Here is a 25605-nt window from a genome sequence, read left to right on the forward strand (position 1 = left end):
AGGAAGGAAGGAAGGAAGGAAGGAAGGAGGGAGGGAAGGAAGAAGGAAGGAAGGAAGGAAGGAAGGAAGGAGGAAAGAAGGAAGGAAGGAAGGAGGGAAGGAAGGAAGGAAGGAAGGAAGGAGGGAAGGAAGGGAGGGAGGGAGGAAGGAAGACAAAACTGAGTGGCTAGCAGAAACTTGAAATCTCAGTGCTGTGGAGTCAGAGGTGGGTGGATCCTTGGGGCTTACAAGACCGCCAACCCAGTCTGTGTTGGCGTGTTCTAGGCCAACGAAAGCCCCCGTCTCAAAAAAAGATAAGGGAGACGACCTGAAGAACAGTACCTAAAACTAATCTCTGGTCTCTATATGTGTATTTATTCACACATTTTCACACATGTGTACACACACACGACACATATACACACATACATATATATACATACATATACATGTGTGTACATATACATGTTTGTACATATAATGTATGTAATATGCATGCATGTGTACACATAGATACATATACATCTTTAGATGCTTAGAAAAAGAAAAAAATGGGAGAGGAGATCCAAGGTCTGCCTGAATTCCTCAGTGGTAAGGGCCAGAGGGAGCTGCCCTGGCTCTGTTCTTCCATCTATGTATGGAATACCAGTTGGCAGTCTTTATGGTCATTACTCTGGCCTAAGAGGGACCCTAAAGGCGAGGGGCATCCACTGTTCTGTATTCAGACTACGAGAATGAACATGATGGGTTCCTGGGATAGGAAAATTAACTAGCTTGGCTCGTGTTGTGGGAAGATCTGGTTTCAAACATGACCCGCCTTCCCTGTCAAACAGCTCTGGGTTTTCTCCAAATCCATCCTGCCAACCCTCAATGGCCTCATCTTCATGTTCTGTTTGTCAGTAACATCACCACACAAGCCCCAGCCTCTGATCCTTTGAGGTTTTTTTCCAATCCAGTGGGGAGAATTAAACCTACTTGCCTAGCTTAATCCAAAGTCCCAGGCGTGCGAGCCTTCTGCCTCAGAGGAGCCTGGCTTGGGCTGGGTGCCAAGCACTGAGGCTGGGAATGCTGACTGACTTTTGTCTTGGTCACACCAATCTTCTGCAAGAGGGTTCACCAGGAGCAGTGACAGAGTGGGTTGGGCAAGGGTGGGGGTCCTTCCCAAATGAGAACCTGGCACCAGAGGACAGAAAAGCTTTTACATGTGACATGTGCACAGACATAGTATTCATGAAGCCCATTCTGCTTTAAAGCCATGGCATCATGTGACACAGGGTGACAATGTGAGGAAGACCCTGAGAGTCTGGGATGAGGCTGCAAATCTAAAGGCATCCAGCTGTTGGTAGATTGGTGCCCAGGAACATACCAAACAAGGTGGAATGGTGATGGATAGCGTTGGCCGGCCAGACTGACTTCCTCTTTCAGAGGTCTCCCCAAACTACCCTACACCCCACACCTGGGGATGAGCTAGTCACAGATCCCCAAAGCCACACCGCTCCAAGTATTCTAACTGAAAAGGTGGAATGTGTGGTCCTTAAGAGGATACAGAGGCACCAGGTCTCCTGCAAACCGCCTTCCGAGTCTTCAAGCGGTTCTGCTCCGTGACATCATTGCACTTTCCATATGCCAAGTTGAAAAGGACTTAGCAGCAATGCATGTCTGGACCCCAGTTAGCTGGGTATCTGTGTTTGCTTTGTGACATCCAGGCCTGGACAAGTGAGGTGTGGGTGGCAGGGATTCCCGTGGATCTAGGCTAGGACAACCAGAGTGCTAGTTGGACCACTGGTGGCCTGGGACATGGTGAGGCTCACAGGAACAGACCTATGGTGGTGGAAGGGACCTTTCTCTTGGTAGTGGAGAGCACCCTGCTGCCTGGGTGCAGGTCGGTCACTGGTGTTGACTTACATAGACCACTGATCCAGTTCTATGTTCTTTGATGTTGCCAGGAGGTCCCCTTAGAGGAGAAAATACAGGGAAGGCCCATGTCTGTGTTACTTCAGCAAGGCGCTGAGTTGGGGCGTGGCAGTGGGGGTGGGTGGGACTGAGGCCCAGGTATGAACACTGCAAGGCGGACCCAGTCTCTAACCCTGAGGTCTCTGGAGCTTTACCTAGCTGGTGGAAGCTGATGCTCGCCAACCCAGGCAGACATGAGGAAACTGGCAGAGGATTGCCAAGAATAGCAGCCACTTTCTAATGTCAGAGGCAGACCGAAGCTGTCCCAGCCCAACTGCTCATCCACAGCACAGAGAGGCCTTTACCTTATTCCATACCCACAACCCCTCAAGGCCTGACATTTCCCCCTTGGTCCCAGACGACCACTACTCAGACTCATATCTACCCCACTGCCATGTCTTGTCACAATGTCTGCCCACCTCACCCTGCCTCTGGTCAGGGCCTGCTGGAGGGCAGGGGGGAAATCGTGGCTTCTCCATCCCCTCCTCTCCCAACTTCCCAGAGACTCGGGAGGCTGCTTGTGGTCTTCAGATTTCTTGTGAGGCCCCACTTAAGCCTCCCCGGTCCTCATGGAATCCATTTTAGTTTTTATTTTCCTGTGGTGAAGAAGATGGTGAGGTCTGGCAAGAAGGGGCGGGTATTGCTTTCCTTTCTTCATGAGAAAGAGTGGGCAGAGGCTCCTTCCATGAAGGAGGTGCTACAGCTAGGCTCCTCTGCTCTGCCTGGGCTTGGCCCTAGGAGCAGGAGGCTGGCACCCAACGTCCTATAATGGAATCACTGTGCAGGGAGACTGAGGCAGGGCCAGAGCAGCAGAGCCCAGTGATCAGCTCAAGACCCTAGGGAAAGGCTCTTTCCAGGGTCGGAATCCTTACAGCAACTGCGCTCTTTGGGAGCCAAGAGTCCTGAGAAGGCCCTCAAGGCAAAAGCTGGGGTTCAGTGAGAACATTTGGGCCACACAGGCCGGGATCAGGGTGCTGTCTGGGGCTGAGGTAGAGCTGCAGTGTGGGTTTGATACGATTCTCAGTCCGAGGTTTTTGTAGGGGACAATTTAGAACTGGGATAATGGTTCATCTGGGCCTAGGATGGGTTATAGACTGGGTTGGGGTTGGGGTTCAGTATGAGGCTAGTGTGAAGATCTCGGCCAGAGTGGACATCTAGTGTGGAACTCAGATACCCAGGCTGAGAGTTGGTTCAACTTTGGCTAGCCTAGCTTGGCCCCCTATTCCACAAGCCTGTGGTTGAGGCTGACACCTTCTGTCTGCCTTGTCCTCAGGGCAGCCGAGCAGCCAGCCCACACCAGGAGTGTGAGTACCTGCAGATGATTGAGATACAGCGTCAGCAGTGCCTGGAGGAGGCCCAGCTGGAGAATGAAACCACAGGTGAGTCGGGTGCGAGCAGAGGAGTCCCAAGTTCCCTCACGTCAGGAGCCCAGTCCAAAGCATGTGGCTCCCACAATAGTCAGTCAGATGGGGATTAAGGGCACAGGTCACAGCCCAGAGCTCTGGGCCTCTGATGCAGCAGAAGGGCCACAAGGCCCTTCTGACCCCATCCATATCTAGGGAGTTCCCAGCTCGTATCTGGGAACTGCCTTTAAGGGTCTTTCCGTGGCTGCTGGGCTACCCAAGGAGGGAGGCAGAGGGTACTCAATGGTAGAGGCTTTCCATGATGAGACAGGTAGTTTCCATGAGCCCCAGGCTCTCCCTCACCCACCATGGAGCACCCCAAATCAACTTCCTCACCCTCTGGCTTACCTAGAGCTTAGAAGAGGCCCTGCAGCAGCCCATCAGCACAAGTGTGAGGGAGCTCCCTCTACTCGGCTTGCTTACTCAGGGCTCAGCAAATCTGAAAAGTGGTCGGGTCTAGGGAAGCAGAGGGGCTAGGAGGATGGGAGGCTCAAGGCTCACCGTATTGGGAGAGAGTTAGCATGGTGAGGCAGAGACAGTTAGGCAGCTCGGCCTCCATTCCAGGTCACCTCCCTAGGCTGGGCTTACGGTTACATAATGGGAGCAGGGCGCACCTGTCCAGCTTGCTGGCTCCTGGCTCCCAACACCACTCTGAAGCGGTTATGTAATCTTTTGGGGTCCCTCCTTAACCCTGGTGCACAGACCTCCTGTGCTCATGAGTGGATGCTGGTGCATAGTCTCACAGACGGGCCTGGCCTGAGTCACACTTCAGGGTGGCAGGATGGCCACTAACTCCTGTGACCCTGAGACCGATGTCTGGGTCAGTGGGTGACTAGACCTGCCTACTGCCTATATGTCCCACCCTGTGCTGCCAGGCTGCAGATTGGCCTCATCAGGCCTCAAGATCATGAGTGAGGCCCAAGAAACTCAGACCCCAGATCCATTTCAACTTCTCTCCAAACCGGTCCCCAGTGAGGGGATGGGCCACACTCAGGATCCCAATGAGGTCACTGCTGGCACAGGGTGACTGCAGAGTGCCAACACCCCATACACAGGAACCAGACTGGGACCTGGAAGAGGGCAGGCGTAGATGTGCAAACTGCGTGTCTGCCCCGACTGCGGCTGAGGTTCCTGTACACGTACATTCATGTGGATGCAGGTGGGCACTCCTGGTGGAGTCTGACTGAGGTTGTGCCCCGCCTTCCGGAATCTATTGCTCTGCCTGCCTTTGAGTCTCTCTGTAAGGCCCTATTTAAACCTGGATGTGACAGGTGTGCGGTGTCCCTGCCCGTCTGTGTGTGGGTGCACCAGCGTGTGTCCCATCTGTACATTTGTGTCACTCCGTCTACTCCCATGGTGGCCTGCCTTCCCATGCCTATGCATAGAGGTTTGCATGGATGTCTGGGCTCAGCATGTGAGTACATGTGAGTATATGCTGTTATGTATAGGTGATCCTATAAAATTGACTCACTTGGGCCTTTGTGCCAGCCTGCCTCTTCATCCCTCATCTCCGTGTCTTAGTACGGTTTTCCTACTGGGGTCTTAGCCCTGAGTGGGGAAATGTCCCAGATGCACAGACATTTCTAGAAACCAAGCATTTACATGACTGTCATTACTCCATGGTGTCCCAGCCCAGCTTCCCCAGCAAACCAGCCCTGAGGCAACCCCCTGCAAGGGCCTCCCAACCCACACTCCACTGGTCTCTTTTCCTCTGTTCTCTGCCCTGCTTGCTGACCTGGGCCCAGTAACAGTTCACAGCATGCCGTTGGCTGTTCTGCACTTCTCTGAGGCCAAATGCAGCCTCCCCACAGTGCAGAGCCCTGTTTTTTCCCTCCTCTGACAGAGCTGAGCACAGGACCCAGCACCACCCCATCCCCCGCCACACCACACACACACACACACACACACACACACACACACACACACACAACTTTTCAGCTCAGGCTGGCAACTCTGAAAGCCCGAGGCCTGGCGGAGACCCAGACACAATAGCTGGTCTGCACAACAGGGTGTGCCCGGCACTGTCATCAAGGGTACATAAAGTCCAGTGGCAGCCAAATTCCCAGAGAAATGCTACCGAGATCTGCAAACCAGGAGAGGAATGTGTGAATAGGCGAGAGACTTGCCACACCTCATCCTGCTGCCATTGCCTCCATTTCCTCATCTGTGAAATGGACTGGTTATATAAGCTACCGGTTTAGAGGCTGAAGCAATGTTGCGACATTCCAAAGCTTACTGATGTTAATCGAAACAGATCATAAATCATGAGCAGATTTGCCCAACCTGAGGGGCTCCTGTATGTCCCTGTATGTCCTCCAGCAGAAGATGGACCATCAGCCACAGCAAACTGTGGGACTCCAGAGAGACTGAAGGGAAATGTTAATGGGCGCGGGGGCACAGGAAGAGAGGCTCTGTGTGGCTTCATTAGCTTTCAGTGCAGGGGCCACCTGACTGCTGCAGCACAGGGAGGCCGCCCCCTCCCACCTCACTCCCTTCCTTGGCTGCCACCTGACCAAGGCACTGAGAGCCTGCTATTCCCCCAAGTTGGTACATTCCTTCACCTCCTCTTCCCAGGCCCCCTTCTTGAGAACTTGTGAACCTTCGGACCTGGGCTGGTCTGGGCTTGGCCCAGCTGGCAGTGACTTTGACTCTGGGGTTGGGTTTCCTGAGCAAATCTGTAGGGCTGGAAGCATTGCCAAGAGACTTACACCCTCAAGAGAGGGGTCCGGAGGCATCATCTCACCACAGGGGCACTCATTTTTTTTTTTTTAAGAACCACTGGAGACACCCCTTGGCATCCTCAGCAGCCTGTCTCAAACACTAATAAATCTTCACTCACGGCTGGAATGCCATGCTTTGCAAGTCTGCGAAGAGCCAGCTGCCAACCAGTATGCTCCACTGTACTCGGAATCCTACAGCAAACATCTCCAGCGCTGCCATTACTATTATAAAACAAAATTCAAGTGGCGCACACTCGTGTTTTTAAACAGTGACAGTCTCTAACAGAGCCTCTTGGGATGGATCTTGCTTTTTCTTTTTTTGAATGTGGATTAATAACCTTGTTTGTGTCGAGAAGGCAGGCTCAAACTGCGGGGTTCAATTGCTTGAAAAGTGCTGCCGGTAATTTGGTAATATAAGATTTTGAAATCTAAATGTCTGTTTTCTTACAAACTGTAAAAGTGAAGGCCACTCATTGTGCTGCTGGAAATATATACGACGCTCTATAAAAGAAAGCACTGAAAGGAGAGTGGTTTATAATCAAATGTCGTGTGCATGTGCAGGCGTGATGGCAGTAAAAGATAAGAGGGGATGGTCTGAAGGTTGTGCCTATAAATACAAGCTCTGGGAACGGGAGAGCTATAAACGTAGATTGAAGTCTAAGCCGTGCTCCTCTCTGACTCAGATACCACAGGCACTGCAGCAGGTGACATGGCTTCCGAAACGTCAACCAACTCTGATTAAAGTTCAGAACAAAGTGAAGTGCAGGCTGTGCTCCCTTTTCTCTGTGACTGCTTTCCCCGAACACTCCACAGAACTGAAGCCACTGCTCCGAGGACGTGGATGCCAGAGCCTCAGCTCCTGCCATTCAAAAGGACTGACACCCATTCAAGTGCTCACCCAGAATGAGAGACGGTTTCCCATCGGGCAGAACCAGCTAGGCTCCCTGCCTGGCATCTCTACTGCTTGTCCATTAAATGGGGAAGTAGCTCAGTTGGCAGTTAGTGTGTACAACAAGTCCTGGGTTTGATCCCCAGTACCATATAAACTGGACATCACGGTGCACACCTGTAATCTCAAGAGAACTCGAGAGACGGAGACAGGAGGACCAGAAGTTCAAGGTCTCCTTCAGGGCCAACCTGGGCTACACAAGATCCCATCTAAAATAAACAAATAAATGACGCCATGTAGGGAAGCTGTGTCCCTTATGGAGAGAGGACACTCTTCCTGTCAGAACAGGACCTGTGCCTCCTCTGAGCTGGCGCAGCCTCCACTCAGACAGGAGCCCCTCTGAGGAAAGGAGGAGGAAGAGCCCTCACTGTGCTCATTTGATGACACGTGCCCTCTGCCTTCACCCCACAGGCTGCAGCAAGATGTGGGACAACCTCACCTGCTGGCCGACGACCCCTCGGGGCCAGGTGGTCGTCCTGGACTGCCCCCTCATATTTCAGCTGTTTTCCCCCGTTCACGGTAAGAGCCCTGGGCTGAAGACCAGAAGCTGTGAATGGGGCCGGCTAGGGGGTTCTGCCGCTTAAGGAAGTGGGAAAGCCGTCTGAGGGACTAGAGAAAACTGGGGACGTCGTGGCCAAGAATGGCATTGGGTCTGGAGAGGAGTTGTGGGGTTTGATTAGCTCTTCACACAGAGATAAGCACGTGGGAAGGGCTTGATAAATATTTGCTCAGCAATTGATAACTGATTGACGGGCAGGTCTGATTGAGTTATGGCTCCCATGTTCTTGTTGTCTTGGTTGTGACTCAGTCTGTCAAGGCCTGGAACCGATGACCTTTGGGGCCCCAGGAAACCGTCACACAGCTCTGCTTACACATCTTGCCGTGTTCTATCTGGTCAAACATTCACATGTAAGGGGACCGCTAGACCACATTCAGTCAGCATGAATGTGACGGCTTCCATCTCGCCAAGCTCTGCTCCACAAACTGCGGGAAGGGACACTGAAAACTGCCACTCACATGCCTTCTGGGATCCTCAGTGTTAGCTGGAGACACCTTTAAGTGAGACAATAAACAAATGTGTAATAAATGGGCAGAGTCCCCGGGAGGCAGGAAGAGGTGGGGCGGCCCCTGATGCTCTCTGAGATGAGGACCTGAGGGAATGAATGTGAACAGGCTAGCTCTTCCTTAGGCACGGCCATCCTCACCCCAGAGTGTACCTGAGTATGAAGGTCTGACCCGTCTGTACCCTACGGTCACATGGCCTTGTGAAGTGAGCAGCCATACTCCATGGGTCCAGCTCACGGGTTCTCTCTGATGGAGAGAAATGGGAGCCTAGGACTAGTGACTGGATCTCCGGGGAGAGTATGAAGGAGGGGATACACAGTAGGCCTTCCATCCCAAGAGGGTCTTTTGCAAGAGTGGACAAGGTTGATGCTCACCCCCACTCCTGTGCTTTGGGGAAGCAGGGCGGAGGAAAGCAACCCCCCCCTCCCAGAGATTCTTGTTTCCTATGGGAGGTAAAAAAAAAAAAAAAAAAATCAGAGGGTTAGAAGGAAGTATTCTACTGTGACTGGATAAAATGCCTGCAGGAAGCCTACAACAGAAAGAGTTCCATGGGCAAAACTCTTGCTGTGCACGCATGAGGGCCCCAGAGTTCAGATCCTCAGCACCCTTATAAGCACAGACACTTGGGGCACCATCTGCAATCCCCATATTCTCAAGACAAAGACTCCAATTAAGGGCAGAGCTGACAGACGCCAAAAGAAAACCTGGTGGTCTGATGAGTTAATAAGGACCCCAGTTGGCAAGCTACTTGGAGGTACAGAGCCCAGACACAGCACCCAGTCTGGCAGAGGTACCACTGAGGGAAGACACAGGACCAGGTACAGATGGATGGACAGACAGGTTGATGAGTGGGCAGATGGATAGATGGGAATTCAAGTGGGCCATGCTGAGTGGTGGGAAACACGCTGAGGGGACAGTAAGGCATTCTCTGTCCCCTGACATACACACCGGCTCAGATGACAGTTCAGGGGGGCCACCGTAGAGTTGGATATCCTGTTCTTCACAGGGTTGAGGTGAGGGAGTTTTGCACCCTTCATTGGTCTGCTGTGTTTGACAATCTTTTGCCTGGCTCCTCTGACATGGACTTAATAAATCCACAGGCCCACGTTTCTAATGTTCTCTGACAAGTGTAGGCCATGATACCTTTCTGTTCGCATGACTAAGTCGCTCATCCGTCTGTGCCTTCAGTTGGTGCTGGACACGTGGTGGCTATGTACACAGACCAGAGTCTGTCTGCCTCTGCATTTGAGCTAAAAAAAAAAAAAAAAAAAGAGCTAAATTCTGTTTTGCAAAATGGAGTTGCAGTGACTTCTGCTGAGTCTCTCATCCGGACAGCAGGGCCCCAGTGGCCCCACCTCAAGGGTCATGGAACGGGAGCCAGGCAGCACCATGGACAGACAGAATGGGACTCAGCTCTGGTCTGCCTCCTGGCTCTCTATTTAGTGTCTCTTCACTCTGTCGCCTGCTTCCAGGCTATAACATCAGCCGTACCTGCACTGAAGAAGGCTGGTCACAACTGGAGCCTGGCCCCTACCACACTGCCTGCGGCCTGAATGACAGGGAATCTAGTCTGGATGAGGTGAGGGGGTCTTGTGCCTCTGTAAATCCTGGGGTCCACCCTCTTCAAGTACACATCGCCCAAGACCCATCCCTGGCTCCTCTAACAAGGTACACACAGGACTTTTCTTGAGGATCACACCCAAGGGGGGGCTAGCCCCTGAGGAGCCAAAACTGAAACAGAACCCCCAAGCTGCTCTCTCTCTCTCTCTCTCTCTCTCTCTCTCTCTCTCTCTCTCTCTCTCGCTCGCTCGCTCGCTCACTCGCTCGCTCGCTCGCTCCATCTGTAGTCCCAGCACTTGGGAGGCTGGGGAAGAAGATCATGAGTTTGAGGCTAGCCTGGGCTATAACAGGGAAACTCTCGAAATTCTATTTTAAAAAATGAGTGATTGGCAGGTGGGAGTTGTGAGGTCTCCACTCTTTCCCATGCTGACATCTGTCATGCAGAGCAGAAAAAAGAATCCGCTCACTTCCTGTTACCCTCTGGGCACAGTGTCCGTTTGTCCATGGGCTTAGTGAGTACCACTCAGCTGCTCTTGGGAGTCCTAAGCTCATCTTTCTTAAGTTAGGCAGGGGCAGCAGGCAGAGCATATAGCTGGACCATTCCCATCAACAGCCCCAGTTTTGAGGTCCCCCCACCTTGCACACCTACCCAAGACCCTTGCCTGCCTCCCCACAGCAGCAACAGACTGAGTTCTACAATGCCGTGAAGACCGGCTACACCATCGGCTACAGCTTGTCCCTTGCCAGCCTCCTGGTTGCCATGGCTATCTTGAGCCTGTTCAGGTGAGGTCCAGCCCCAGGCAGCTCACAGCCTCTGCCCTTGCCTCTGCTAGCCCAGCCATCCCAACCCCGACAGCAGGTGGCCAAGATGTGGCTTCTAAAGCAGTCTTTGTCCCCTTTCCTGTATATGGGGCACCAGAGGTAGAGCCTGCCAAAACACTAGTCGCAAAGGAGGCTGGGGACTGGGCATGTGTCACCTTGTAGGCGGGGCCTGTAACCCGGAGGCTACATCTCCTCTCACCACCTTGTCTAAAGCATGGTCCCATGCCAGCCAGGATGGGGTGGTCCCAGGCCCCTCTGCATCCCAGATGTTCCTGCCCCTTGCAGGAAGCTGCACTGTACCCGAAACTACATCCACATGCATCTCTTCATGTCCTTCATCCTGAGGGCCACCGCCGTCTTCATCAAGGACATGGCCCTCTTCAACAACGGGGAGATGGACCACTGCTCTGAGGCCTCGGTGAGGACCCACCTACCCCACACACTTCCTCCCCCTCCCTGCCCCTCCCTGCCCCTCCCTGCCCCTCCCTGCCCCTCCCTGCCCCTCCCTGCCCCTCCCTGCCCCTCCCTGCCCCTCCCTCCCCCTCCCTGCCCCTCCTCTCTCCTTAGGGACAGGACCACACACACCTTGGCCACTTGTCAGACTCCGCTCCCCTTTCAGGTTTCTGGGCCATTTGGGGGTTCATATATTTGTTAGTAAGAAATGCAAGTGGGTTCCTCGTAGTCAGTGCCCAGAGCCTCATCACGATTTTCTGATCTGGCATCGGGCCACTCCCTGCCTCAGTTTCACCTCCCAGCTCTGCCCTCTGTCCCCTACAGCCCAGATGTTGCTCCCACACCAATGTCCTTCCCTACCTGCTCTCGCTGCCTGCCCCCCTCAACCCTGTCCTGGGCTTTCCTAGGGCCAGGAGGCTCAGAGACCCTCCGAGGAATGCTGCCAGGCACTGGAGAGTCTGTCTCTGTATTTGTTATTTTTTTCATTGCTGTGACAAGATCCTTTATGAACATAATGGAAGGAAAGAGGTTTTGTTGGTTTTGTTTGGTGTGAGCTGCAGCCCAACATAATGGGACGGTGTGGAGGCAGGAGTGGTGCTGCAGTGGGTCACAGGACACCCACCGTGGGGCAGCAGAGAGATGAGCAAAGAGTACCCAGCTCACTTTCTCCTTTCTATTCAGCATGGGTCCCCAGCCCACTGGATGGTGCTGGCCACCTCTGAATTAACACAATCCAAGAGCTCCCTCTCAGTCACGGGGGTATGCCAGCTTCTGTCAGGGCTCCTACGCTGTGTTCTGAGGATGCATGGCCTCTGAGTGAACCCAGGGAGGCAGCACACTGCTTCCGGATCAGCAGTGGGATTCCCAGGATAATGGGATGTCAAGTGGGGAGAAAAGCCCAGGGTGACCCCACAAGCTGGGGCCAAGAGAAGACCAGAGAGAGACCTGCAACCTCCAGAGAGCTTATAAAGTTGATAGGGCCCGCCTGCCTCTGGAGAGACTAGAGTGTGACCCAGGAAAGGACTTCCCAATCCTAGATAGGAGAGAGAAGGCTGCTCCGTGAGGATGCCTCACAGCCAAAGGTCAGGGGGAGCAGGGAAGCAGGGATGGGGGTTGGGGGAGGCAGCCCAGGTTCTGTGTTCAGGAGGAGTGGAAAACAAATGGTGCCCGTGAGAAGGTGACTTGAGGCTGTGGAATGAGTGTTTCTGTGAGGAGACCTTCACTTGGGTCATGTCAACTAGACCACTCTGAGTCCTTGATCGCTCTGCTCCGTGGCTCACGGATCTCCTGTGATCCTCCACACCAGCTCCTATGACCCCCAGGAGGAAGAGCGCCCCCTGTCTTTTCTCCTTCTTAGTGTTTTTGTCGCTGTGATAAACACCATGACCAAAAGCAACTGGGGAGGAAAAGGGTCATTTCATTGCATAGCTCACAGTCCATCATCCAGGGAAGTCAGGGCAGGAACCTGGAGGCAGGAGCAGAAGCAGAGGCCGTGGCAGAATGCTACTCACTGGTTTGCTCCTCACGGTTTGCCCAGCCTGCCTTCTTATAGTGCCCGTCACCACCTGCCTGGGGATGGCCCCGCTGTGGTGACCTGAGCCCTCCTCCATCAATCATCAATCCAGGAAACGCTCTACAGCCTTACCCACAGGCCAGACTGGTGGGGACACTTGGACAATTGAGGCTTCTTCTTCCAAGCAGACAGCAGCTTGTGTCAGGTTGACAGGAATCTAGCCAACATACCTGTTCAACCCTCCCTTCAGCCTTCTCCACACTGTCTCTGGGTCCTCTCCAAAGCCTCATCCTAAACCTGTGGTCAGGGAGCTCCTGAAGTCTCCAGCAAGAATTCACCCTCAGGCTCCTAGCTCCTCTCAGTACTCACTGGAGGACAGGGCACAGGGAGCAGTGGGCAGGCGGTGAGGAGGGGGAATGGGGGCGGTGAGCAGAGAACAATATGGAGAGAGGAATGAAGACAGGGCTGTTGAAAGGAGCAGGGAGGTGGTTACCTTGGGAGGGCTGTGTGAGTCCTGGGCTGGCTCAAATGTGGATGGGCAGATGAATGGATAAATGGGTGCTGTGTAGGTGAGTGGAGAGACAGCTTAAGTGAGTGGGTGTGGAGACAGCTTAGGTGAGTGGGTGGGGAGACAGCTTAAGTGAGTGGGTGGTTGATGGATGAGCAGATAGAGTTGATGAATGGATGTCTTGGTGGTAAGTGGATGGCCGAGCTGTCATGCGTGGGGAGGTCAATAAATGTGTAAGTGGCCAGGCATGGTAGCTCATGATGCAGTAGGCTATAACCCCAGATGCAGAAGGCTGTGGTATAACTGTGAGTTGGAAAGCAGCCAGGGCTACATAGTGAGTTCTAGACTAACCTGGTTACAGTGTGAGATTGACTGAAAACCCTCTCAAGCACAAATAGACAAATACACAAAGGGGCAGGTGGGTAGGCAGACAGGAACCTTTGACATTGTGACACCACATTGTTACCAGTCAAGTTCGTGCTGGAGAACCTCAAAATGCAGTTACCAGAAATATGACCAAAAAAAAAAAAAATGCCCTAACATTTTAAACAAGCTTACCATTTTGTGTTGGACTGCATCCATGGCTATTCTCAGCCACATGCAGCCAGCCACATGCTGAGGATTGGACATGCCCAGAGACACTGGGATCCGTAGCCAGAAGACGTGCAGAAGACACACTGACAGATGGATAACTTAAATAACCAGCTCTGCCAAAAGTGCCCAAGGATATAAAGTCAAGATCACAGGAAAACCCACTGTACACGTTTGAAGAGCCTGGTTGTGAGCCGACAGCATCCAAGTTGGCTGGACACAACTGTGTTTGTCGCCCCACAACCAGAGGTTGGGCATCGAGGGACCTGCCACCCCTGAACCTCCCTCCGCTCCTCCCCACAGGTGGGCTGCAAGGCAGCTGTGGTTTTCTTCCAGTATTGCGTCATGGCCAACTTCTTCTGGCTGCTGGTCGAGGGCCTCTACCTACACACCCTGCTGGCTGTCTCCTTCTTCTCTGAGCGGAAGTACTTCTGGGGGTACATACTCATCGGCTGGGGTATGGTACCAGGGAGGGGGCGAGGCTGGGGAAGCTCCCTGGGAGGTGGGAGGGTACAACCCTAGCCTGCTTATGAGGTTCTCCACCGACACTCATGAATGTCCCCAGAACGTGTGACCCCGGGGCCCCTCCCAGCCTCCTGCGGCTGCTTTACAATGCAGAGCCTGAACAAAACCATCTATTCCCCCTTTCTGATCCTGACACACAGGGCTACTGTCCATCTCTAAGGGGTTCAAATCAGAAAAGAAAAAAAAGAACCTAAGTGGTCACAGACCCTCAGGCATATATCGTCACTAAATCTAAGAGAGTCTTTATATGGTATACATGAACAACTTGCACACTGTAGGTCGAAGCCCTAAGTGTTCCACCCTTCCTTCTCCCTCCCTCTCTTTGGTTCCTTCCTCCGACCCCTCTCCGTGTGCTCTCTGCTCTCGTTTCCGGCTCTTCCTTTCTCCTTTGCCTCTCACAGGAGTGCCCAGTGTATTCATCATGACATGGACAATCGTCAGGATCTATTTTGAGGATTTTGGGTGAGCTGCTGTCCCCTCCCTTCCCTCTGGCTGCTATCATTTGGGGTCAGAGTCCCTGGGTGTGATGCCGCTCCCAAGGTTTGGCAGGTAGACAGACAGACCACAGCATCAAGCCCAAAGTAAGAGGCTGGAGCAAGATGTAGGGAGTGGCAGATTCTGGGCGTGGGGGCACACCCAAAGGCACCTGGGGGATGGGTTACTCTCAGGCTGAGGACTTCTCTCACCCAAATCTCCACATTCAGGTGCTGGGACACCATCATCAACTCCTCATTGTGGTGGATCATAAAGGGCCCCATCCTCATCTCCATCTTGGTAAGCCCAGAGCACACAGGAAATGAGGGTTTAGGTCAGAAAGGAGCCTCAGGTTTCCATCATCCACCCCTGCTTCCAGCTCTCCCTCTAGAACAGGTAAAGTGGAGGGCAGGTCCTCAGGGATGCAAAGGAGAGTCCCAGATGATTTGCCCCAAAGGGAAGAGCTGTCAAGAGGTACTATGGAGGGGTGGACAGCACCGGAGAAGAAAACAACCTACTCCAGCTTCCTCTCTCTACGTGACCAACACTGGGGGTCTGTCATCCCACAGGTGAACTTCATCCTGTTTATCTGCATCATCCGAATCCTGGTTCAGAAGCTACGGCCACCTGACATTGGGAAGAATGATAGCAGCCCATACTCGTAAGTGTGGGCCCAGCACCCCAGCTCCAAGCTTCCACCCTGGGTCCTCAGATCACCCCCAACACATGACCTCACACAGCTACATGTACCCAGAGCCAGACATTACTCTTCCCCATGGCCAGGCTCAGCACCCCCTGCCCACCATCACCAAGCCCTCCACACCTATGTCTGCTCTCCTGATGCTCGATGTCCTTCAAGTTCACACTGCTGCCCCAGGGAGCTTGAAGTGAGTGGAAACCCTGAGCCTGCCTCACACACTGTACGGTCTGAGCTGTGCCTGGCAGAGAAGGGGATACAACAGATGCCTGGCAGGGGATGTCCTGGGAGACCCCATTCCACATCGAGGCAACCACGTTCAGTACTCCCCAGTGATAGCAATCACATCCTTGCAGAGATCAGGCACAGGCTGAGAGGTCTCCATTCCTCCGCCTGTGTCACACTCAGGATCTGCAGTAAAATGTTCCCAACTGTACAAAAGACAGACACGAACTTCCTCAGCCTCCAAGGTTGAGTACACCACTATGGGCAGGAAGAGAGGAGGCATTTTCTTTCCTCAATGCTGTAACAAAATGCCTGACAGGCAATTTAAGGAAGCAATTAGAAACCATGTTTTAGCTCCTGGTTCAGGGGCACCACCCATCATGGCAGAGACACGGCTGCACAAGCGTAAGGCAGCCAGCCATCCTGCATCCAGTCTGAAAGTGAGAGATGAACGCTAGCCCTCAGCTCATTTTCTCCTTTTTATTCAGTCTGGGACCCCAGCCCATGCTACGGTGCCACCAATAGTCAGGGTGGGTCTTCCCACCTCAACCCCATCCAGAAATTCCCTCTCAGACATGCCCAGAGGTTTGTCTCCTCCGTGATTCTAAGTCCTGCTTTCGATTGATATTAACCGTTGCAAGGGCCGTAATTCATTGCTTGGAAAGAGGAGGGGCGCTGCTCCCTGTGCGGGGCACTGGGAAGACCAGCAAGTTTCTATGGAAATCAGAGCTCCCAGGTGCATGAAGGAAACACAAAACATGACCGGGGCACCCTTGCAAAGGCCTGTAGAACCTTCACACTCACTTCAGCAATGGAGAACAGGCCCACCATGCAGGCCATCCCACAAGGGCCATTCAGTCCTGGGATCCTAGATGTTCTTAAACTGGCCTCCATTAGGGGAATCACAGCTGCTGTTGGAAGATTCCCCACTAGAGGAGTCGTGAGCTACTGGATTTGGGATTCTGTTCTAGAACCCCGTGACTGTCGGGCCTGAGGCTGACGCTTCCCGTGTGACAGCATTCTGTCCCCAGCAGGCTGCATGGGCAGAACATCCCTCTCCTTTCCCCTGCTGAGAGGCAGCACTCCTGCCCCGCACGCGTGCGCGCGGGTGTCCTTTACCTCAGCAACCTTGTTTCCCAAAAGTCCAGCTGCAACGGGCTAGAATCTGGGGACAGAACCCAAACTGGTTGTGGCCAGGTCTGTGTGGGTGAGATGGAAGGGAACAGCTGTCGCAGACAGAAGGGGGAGCTGGAGCTGGCAATCCCCAAGGAAGGGCTGTCAGTTCCCACTCTCAATTTAAAGAAAGTCTCCATCTGTCAGCCTCTGAGTATGGGATGGGTCCATGGCCAAAGAGGTGTGGCTGGGAGCCAGGCCCAAGAAGGAGGGAAGGGCTAGGGTGCATCTGCATGGGGTGGGATCTCAGAACCAAGGCAGGAGAGGCAGGGGCAAATGTGTTTCTACCCCACCCACATCCACCCTGACGTATTCTCTGCCGGGGAATCAGGAGACCGTGGCCCTCACCGCCTGGATCAGCTGTGAGGTCTGCTGAGTGTCCACAGTAGAGGGCCATAGAAGTACCTAGAGGGAGTGCTGGCCCCGCTGGCACCAGGGCAGTGGAAAGACAAGCTGGTCTTTTGGAGCAGGACTCTGCCCTGCTGTGAGATATGGGAGGGATGCAGGCTCAGGGAAAGTGGCCACCCCTAGAGACAGGGCCACAGCGGAAGAGCAGGAGCCACAAGTGTGCACATACTAACTGATGAGCAGGCCTAAGAGTGAGTGCTCCTCACCCTCCTGCACACCGGGCACATGTGGGCCAGCCCCGGAGCTGGGAAGGCTCCATTCCTAGGAGCTAGTGTCCTTGGAGACACCCACAGCACTTCCGAGGAGACAGCATCCCTGAAGCGTGACATCGCCTCACTCTTCAGCTGGGGACACAGACCAGGAGGAGGGGGACGACCGGGAAGTCTTGCCTCCTGAGTCTTACATAACACATCATCCTCAGTGGCCTTCCTCCAGAAGGGGGAGAAAGAAGGGAGTTTAATTCTCTCATGTGCTTTCCCCAGGCAAGGAGGTCGGGGGACAGGAGAGCAGTATCACTGACAGACAGGGGACAGGATAGAGTGGGCCTGCCGTGGGGATGGGGCAGCCACTGTTGGTCCTCACAGGGTCTGGTCACTATCAGCATTTGGTGTGCTCACACCCATCTAGTAGCTATACATACCCACCCCCTCCTCTCTCTGTCCCCAGGAGGCTGGCCAAGTCCACACTTCTGCTCATCCCCCTGTTCGGAGTTCACTATGTCATGTTTGCCTTCTTCCCCGACAACTTTAAGGCCCAGGTGAAAATGGTCTTTGAACTCGTCGTGGGGTCTTTCCAGGTATGAATGTGGGCCTGAGGAATTCACCTGGGGCTGCCGTGGGCCCCAGATTCCAGTCTTTTCCTTGTCATAACCCCCATTGTGCTCAGTGTTTTCCTTAAGCAGGGGCTGAAGAGGCTGTGGGGAAGCTGGGTGGGCTGGGTGGGGCTGGGAGTGCCCGCAGTCCTTTTGCCTCACCTCTGCTGTTCTCTTCCTCCTCAGGGTTTTGTGGTGGCCATCCTCTACTGCTTCCTCAATGGGGAGGTGAGCGCCTCCCACATCCTGGTGGGTGGGCTCAGGGTCTACAAACCTTGAAGGGATCCTGGAGAGCAAGGATAGTTAAAAGCTTGCCTCTCTCCAGGATGGTTCTCAGACTGCAGCGCCCTGGTTGCCTGCAGTCTGATTTAAAATGCACCCTGATTGTTCCAAGGACCCGAGGACTTAAAGCCTGCACCTTTACAAGCCCTGGGTGGGTTTCAGAGCAGAGATACTGTGCGTATCAGAGGTGAAGAATACTTACAGCTAAGTGGTGTGGGTTAAATTGGGAATAAGACATCGAAGGAAGGTGCAGTTGCTGCCACAAACACACACACACAAATGCGTGCCTGGATGGAGAATTGGGGTACACCCCCAGGCAGCACCCCTCTGCCTCCCTATACTGCATTTTGTGACCTTCTGCATCCCATCTTCCTTCTCTCCAAGATCCTGAGTTGATCCTCTGGCTCCCAGCCCTGTCCCAAGCCTCCCAAGATAGCATCCAGGCCTCTCAACTTAAGTTAGGGAACATCTATGACGCTGGAGGCTAACCACCCTTCTCGCCCCTAGGTGCAGGCAGAGCTGCGACGGAAGTGGCGGCGTTGGCATCTGCAGGGCGTCCTGGGCTGGAGCTCCAAATCCCAGCACCCGTGGGGAGGCAGCAACGGCGCCTCGTGCAGCACGCAGGTGTCCATGCTGACCCGCGTCAGCCCGAGCGCGCGCCGCTCCTCCAGCTTCCAAGCGGAGGTCTCCCTGGTCTGACCGCCAGAGGCCGCCAGGCCCCTTCGCATCCTCCCCACGCCGGCGCCTGGAGCAGAGGTCTGCAGCGACGCGACACCGCTGGCTCCAGCCTTTTGTAGGGACGCAATCCTTTGCTGCAGCCAGGACCCGGTCCATGCTAGCTGGAGAGCCGGGAGGTTTGCCCTGGAGGATAAAGGGAGGAACCAGCACCAGACTCCACCTCCCAAGGCCGCTCTGCCAGTCAAGCGCACAAAAATCTGCAATCACCTCCTGGAAAGCAAACCGCCTGCCCTCAAAGCTTTGGAACTTTGAGGGCAAAAGGTTCCGCCCTGTCGGTGCCTAGAATTCCACTGGGACGCTCAAGTCGCTTTGCGTTAAGCGTGGCCATTGAGACTCGTCTCTGAGGATGCAGCCCCCTCCCTCCGTTTATCTGTCAGCTCTTCCGGGTGGGTGAGTTCTTCTACCTCAGGCAGATATGGTTGTGACCTGGAGTTTCCGTTTGGGGATCACAGCTGTGTTGTGGTCCTCCCTCAGGATGGAATTGTCCCCAGTGAATCGTCAGACCTTGGAGCTCAGGGACCTACCTCTGGGGAGGGAGGGAGAAGACAGCCCCGCCAGTGCTCACCAAGTGACTTTGTCCATCAAGTAGGACCAGTCCCACTAGCCTTATGCACAACCAAAGCAATAGAGAGCTGTCCGCTCTGGGCGCTTATCTACACACCAACTACTGCTGCAAGGGTCAGAGACATGAACACACAGGTCCCTTGATCCTGAGGTCACCCTGATATCACTGGTAGTGACACTGAGTCTCAGTGAGAGCAGATATCCTTTCCTGTCGCTAAAGACTACCTGTTTTACATATTGTGATCTGCTGGATTCTCTGGAGGTCGCATTACCACAGATGCTATTGCCACCCTCGGTCTCCAGTTCCTGTGGAGAGTGATTATGTCAGACATAAAAGCCTGGGGTGGGGGTGGGGGGCAAGGCATCTTATGCCTCCCTCCACCTTTATAGTGATAGTGGCTTCTAATCCAAACTGGTGTAGGCAGGCTCTTCTCAGAGCTGCACCGGGCCTGTATGACAATAAACATTGGCTCTAGCAGGCTTAGTTCCCCTGGCCCCTGTGGATCTCCTGCTTCTTCTAAGCAGCTGTGCCCCCTCTGCTCTGGTGAGAGATGACCCACTAAAGCTACCACCCTTCTGGCTTTGGGCAGGAGCCCCACACAAGAGCCTTTGATTCACATGTGAATGTGAAGAGGTTGTGACAGGGGTCCCGTTGTGACCCTCCCTCCCCTAAACCCATCTGGGAGGAGACAGCTTCTGCCTCACACCAAATCAAAACAGCCAACAGAGCTGTCACAGAGAGCAAGGGTTCGCCATCCTTCTTGAAAACACAGCAAACAGGAAATGTTGCAACCAGGCCGCTGCTGCCTAGGAGCCAAAGGAGAGAGAGCTCAGTCAGAGACCGTATGGCGAGCAGAAAGGAGTAGACGGAGCAGTAGGGCAAAGCAGGTGACATCGGTCGGTCAGTGAGAGATAGCTAGGTCCCAAGGGTTTGTGCAAACACACTTGTGTAAACTTGTGGATGTCAGGCTGGTGTAAAGAAGCCAGCATGGGCTAGCAGAGGTTCAGACCTGACTGCAATACCCCATTCAAAGGCTGCTGCACCCAGGACCAACCCCCTGCCTAAATGAATGGGACCAAGAGTCCCCCAGCAGCGCTGTGTTGTGGCACCAGTGTAAGGTGCAGGGCCCTGGGAGAGGAGCAGTGACCAGCCAAGAGGACAAAGTGAATAAAACTCAAAGTGTGTTCAAGAGAGGAAGGGCAGAGTTAGGAGGTGAGAGGCTAAGTGGAGGGCATTCTGGGATAGAGACTGGGAGAAGACTGGGAGGCTGGGGTGAGGAGCTAAGAAAACTTGTGCCAGCATCCTAGGCTAGTGACAGCCCTGGGACTTCCAGGACACCCAGGTCCTTCAGGCAGGCGAACTCATCTCTACCGCCACCTAGTGGACACTTCAAAGACTTGACCAACTTTGGCCACCTTAGGGCTTCATATTGTCAAGGTCTCACACTGGGAGACAACCAACACAGAGCTCAATACTGAGCTCCATACGGAGAGCCATACGTAGGGCTTGCCACGCACCTCGCCCTCAGGTCAAACCACTGGCCCCTTGTGAGTCTTGCCTTGACCCAAAAGAACCTGATGGAACCCAGCCCCTGGTGGCTCCTTAAAACTGAACCCTACCCATGGTCTCCAAGGACAATGGCTAGTTAGCTGAAGTGGGTATGGACAGGGAGCAGAACCATCTGAGCCCAGAGAAGGTTCGTTCTGTGGGAAAGGCTTGTTCACAGGCAGTCCTCCCACTCTGGACACAGCCTGTCGGAGGGAACTAGATTACCGGCTGGCAGAACTGCACTGAGGTGTTTGAGGTCCTAGAGTCCCAAGGGAATGTGTTGGGTGTCAGGGACACCCGAGTTTGGGGGCACTTGCCAGTAGAGACAAAGAGAAGGTCTATCCGATGAGGCTGAGAGATGGGGTGTCTGGAAAAGGTGCCAGACCATCAACAGGAAAGGGAGGAGGTCAGTCAGAGAGACAATGGCCTGGTTTGGGACATGCTAAATGTTATGTCTGCAGGGGATCTGAGAAGAACCCCTCTAAGGCTGTTAGAAATATGACCTAAAGGGACAGAAGGCAGGAAGACCAAAGCAACCCCTTTGGAAGGAACAGTGAGTGTCCGGGCAAGTCCCCAGGCACCCCATGGGGAGTCAGGAGAGGAGACTGACTCAGCCCCTCTATCCTAACTGCCACACAGGGTCTGTTTTAATGAGCAGTGACCAGCTTCCCTACCCCCATGTGGGAACAAGAACAGCTCTTATCTCTCTGGGGGAAGGGGAAGGGGCGGGACCACAGCTGGCAGTCATTAAACACCCTGCTCTAGGCAGGGATGGCCTCGATATTAATAGCCTCGGGAGTCTATGGCCCCAAAGACTTGGCCTCCCAGGAAAAGGACAGAGCAACCGCAGCAGGCCAGAGGGATGCGTCAGGAGGCCATCTTGGCAATGCCCCAGCCTCCACACAAGGCAGATGGGATAACCAGAAAACAGAGAAGGAAAAGTCATTGTAGAGGCAGATGTTGAACCCAGCTTTCCAGAACCCCTGGTCGTGCCTCAGATATTCTATATATTGTCAAAGATGGGGTCATTTGACTGTGCCCTACCTGGAGACACAAAGAGTTGATCCGGTTAGCAGTCCTGATTCTGTCTTGACATATTGTTTATCCTGTATTTTTGCATTAATTTTGATATTTTAAAATACTGCATTAAAATATTATTTACCTTGCGCCCTTCTTTGTTTATCCGCTTAGATGCTGCCCCCTCAGAACTGCCTCAATAGCGTCACACCCTAGCCCTTGTCACAGCCCAGGAGTCTCAGTATCCCCGAATTCAGGGATGCCACTGGTACAAGTATCGGAGCCTATAGGCTCTGTCCTCTGTGTTTCCACAAAGGACCAGGGTGATGCCAACTAGACGGGACAGCCCCAGGGCTAAAGGCTCATGTCAGCGTAGACCCCAATGTTTCCGCTTTCGTTCTCAGTTAGCTCTCCCTGGTCTGTAAGATGCCTGCCAGTGCCTCGAGCACTGTGTCCCCAGAAGCCGATCCACAGGAGAACACCCTTTTCCAGAAGGACAGTCCATCTAGAACTTGCCTTCTATAGAGCACAGGATGAGGAGGACAGGTCATGAGGTCACCCTGTCAATGTCCACACAGGGCATGAGGGGTAATGGGTGTCAAGAGGAGGGATTCAACTTGACACAAACTAGAGACACACAGGAAGAGAAAGTCTCAACTGAGGAGCTGCCGCCATCAGATTGGAACTGCCTCCATCAGATTGCCGTAGAGCACGCATGTCTGTGGGGGCATTGCTTTGACGGAGGAGGATCTAGTACAACATGTATGTCTGTGGGGGTACTTCCTTGGTTGTTTTGATGGAGGGGGATCTAGTCCACCCATGGTCACCCCTAGGCCCATGGGCCTAGGTTGTGTACAGAAGCTAGCTGAGCGGAGGCAGGAGCAAGCCAGTGAGCATCATTCCTCCGTGGTCTCTGTTTCAGTTCCTACCTCTGATTGCCACTCCAGTTCCTGCCTGGGCTTCCCTCAGTGATAGATTTTAAGGTGTTGATTTGATTTGGGTGTTTTGTCACAACCACAGAAAGCAAACTAGGACAGTCAGGCTTCTATAAAGCAAGTTGACTCATTTTTTAAATCTAGCTCAGTCTCCTTTTGCAGCTCTCTGGGGACATGTGTGGTCTTTGGCTGGCTTCACTTGAGCTGCTTGGTATGTGTGCGTTAGAGCCGAGGGTACCAAGCCAGCCATAGCTCAGGGTGGGGACATGCTTTGGGCATTTTATGCAGAATGAGAGGCAATGGTTGGGGGCAGGTAGGAGAATAGAAGTCAGGGAATACTTCTAGACTTATGGACAGTGCCCCCAACCCCAGAAAATCCCTTCCAACAGCCCTGTTGCTCATCTATTCAGCTAGCAGCAAGAAAGCTCTGTGACCAGCCAGAACCTGCCAGTGGCCACCATGCTGCAGCAAGAACTCCCTTCCCCCCCAGGGCCGTCCAGTCATCACCAAAGCTTCTCTCTAGGAGAATCCAGAATCTGGGAGGCCTTCCTAGAGCCTTCCGGACCTCCAGACCTGACAGCACACAGGACCACAGAGGGGGCAGCAGGAAAGGCAGGATGCCGCAGCAGTGTGGTGGTGGCTTTGCAGTACACATTCTCCACAGGGAAGTGAGGAAGGTCTATGGCCAGCCAAGGTTGGAAGTGGAGAAAGATTGATGGAGCTGGCCACCCACGGGGCGACTGGGATTCTGAAGGGCTGGGCAGAGCATGCCTGAGGGGCTGAAAAGGAGTGTCAGCCATGACTGGCTTTGCCCGTTGCCCAAGGTTCAGGCCATCAAGGCCCCAGGTGAGGGTTCTGATTAATTACTCCTCCTGTTGCTGCAGTAAAACAGATGATGGAAGTAACTTAAGGAGGGAGAGCCTGGCTCGCTGTTTAAGAGGGGAGGAGAGGAGGCTGGAGAGACAGATGGTTCAGCAGTTAAGAACACTTGCTCCTTCTGAGGACCTGAGTTCAGTCCCCAGCACTCACACGGGCTGCTCACAGCTGCCTATAACTCCAGTTCTAAGGAGATTTGATGCCTTTTTCTGATCTCCGCAGGTATCTACGCACATGTGGGATTCACTTAGGCACACACATACACGTAAGTCACTTAAAAACATTTTTTTTAAAAAATAAAGAATAGTTTCTCACATCCGGGAAGGCATGAGGACTGCAGCGGGAGGCAGTTGGTTGTTAATCATGAGGAAGCAAAGAGATGACAGGAAGTGGTGCAAGGTTGTCAACCCACAAGTTTCACTCCTAGTGACCCGCTTCCTCCCATGAGGTCCTACTTCTTAAACACCTTCCAAAACAGTGTCATCAGCTGGGGACAAAGTGCTCAAATGTATGAGACTCTGGAGGACAGTTCACGTTCAAGCTAACACAGCCTGCACAAGAGGCGCCCGATACTCTCCACATGGCATTGCTGTGGAAACTTAAGGAAGAGGTGGGCAGGTGGGCACAGTGAGATGTCTGTGTAGACAGAGAGGAACCTGGCACTGAGTAAGGGGTCCTTGAGGGCACTCTCCTGCCTTGCTATACAAGATTGTGGCCATTATTCACCACCTTTTCTTTCGGCAGGCTCTGGCTGAGCCACCTCCTCTGGGGAACTCCAGATCCACTCGGTCTCAGCCTTGTCTCCATTTCCAGGTGTGAGCTGCTTACCACAGCTTCTAGGGTGGACCCCACCATGCACCAGTTAGCTCCTGCGTGAGCCTACAAGCCCCAGTTTGCTTATGCTCTCTGGAGGCTCCAGGCCTCTGGGGCTCCTCTGTGGCTCCTCTGGGGCTCCTCTGGGGGCTCTTCTGGGGGCTGATGGGCCGGATGATGTTCACGGAGCCAGGCTTTCCCTCCTCTTCTCTCTTTTTAAGGGGGTGAGGGTGGGGGGGTCAGAAAGGTCTTATGTAACCCAGGCTGGCCTTGAACTCACTACGTATGAGAACAACCTTGAACCTCCTGCTTCTACCTCCGGGGTGCTAGCTAATGTAACAGGTGTGCACCACCACGCCCTGTGTATGCTGTGGTGGGAATCAAACCCAGGGCTTCAGGCATGCTAGGCAAACACTCTACCAACTGAGCTGCCTCCTCCCACCATTTACAAAATTTAATATGAACTTTTTTTGAAAAGAGATCTGACTAGGCAGCCAAGGTTAGCCTTGACCTTGACTCATCATGCCCGGCTTCCCAAGAGCTAGGCGTTCCGTGGTGCACCAAACTTACCTTCACTCAAATCCTCTCCTATTCAACCTGTAGCTTCCTTTGTCCCTGAAGGCTGCTAGGGCTGGGGGAGGGGCTCTTGTTTTGATGGGGAGAGGGGGTAGGGGTGGGGAGGGGGCAATACTGCTCTTTAGCGGCTTTCAGTTCCCCCCTCAAGATGTTCCAGGTCATGAGACAGTTCTGCAGCATCTTCTCCCCACATCTTCTGGAGATAGAAGCCCCCCTTCCTACCTTTCCCTGGGGACAGAAAAGGGCAGTGGCTTTCAGGATTGAAGATTTAGAATCCCAGCTCTGACTCTGTCACTCTATGCTTTCACATACATTCAGCAGCGTCATGGTATTAGGGACACTGTTTATGATGACAGCGAAGTCACAGAAGGATGCGTGCGATGCAGCTGGTGACATGCGGAGAGATGGGTGCTGGCGCACGGCTTG

The 25605-nt window shown here is 53.6% G+C and overlaps 1 protein-coding gene across 4 annotated transcripts in view; it reads left to right on the forward strand.

Annotated features, from left to right (window-relative positions):
- Positions 1-22109, forward strand: part of Vipr1 (vasoactive intestinal peptide receptor 1) — a 29701-nt gene extending 7592 nt beyond the window's left edge. For 2 of the 4 annotated variants that reach the window (XM_021206947.2, XM_029543741.1), the window contains exons 2-13: positions 3206-3311; positions 7416-7523; positions 9542-9648; positions 10306-10412; positions 10737-10869; positions 13820-13973; positions 14443-14503; positions 14746-14815; positions 15085-15176; positions 17685-17814; positions 18016-18057; positions 18619-22109. In XM_021206947.2, the coding sequence (XP_021062606.1) occupies positions 3206-3311; positions 7416-7523; positions 9542-9648; positions 10306-10412; positions 10737-10869; positions 13820-13973; positions 14443-14503; positions 14746-14815; positions 15085-15176; positions 17685-17814; positions 18016-18057; positions 18619-18810 (1302 nt within the window). In that variant the 3' untranslated portion in view covers positions 18811-22109. The remainder of the gene's footprint in view (positions 1-3205; positions 3312-7415; positions 7524-9541; positions 9649-10305; positions 10413-10736; positions 10870-13819; positions 13974-14442; positions 14504-14745; positions 14816-15084; positions 15177-17684; positions 17815-18015; positions 18058-18618) is intronic. The other 2 variants (XM_029543740.1, XM_021206948.2) reach the window with 2 other exon arrangements.
- Positions 22110-25605: the final 3496 nt, after the last annotated feature.

Source organism: Mus pahari, chromosome 10 (assembly GCF_900095145.1).
Source record: "Mus pahari chromosome 10, PAHARI_EIJ_v1.1, whole genome shotgun sequence".
Classification (NCBI taxonomy): domain Eukaryota; kingdom Metazoa; phylum Chordata; class Mammalia; order Rodentia; family Muridae; genus Mus; species Mus pahari.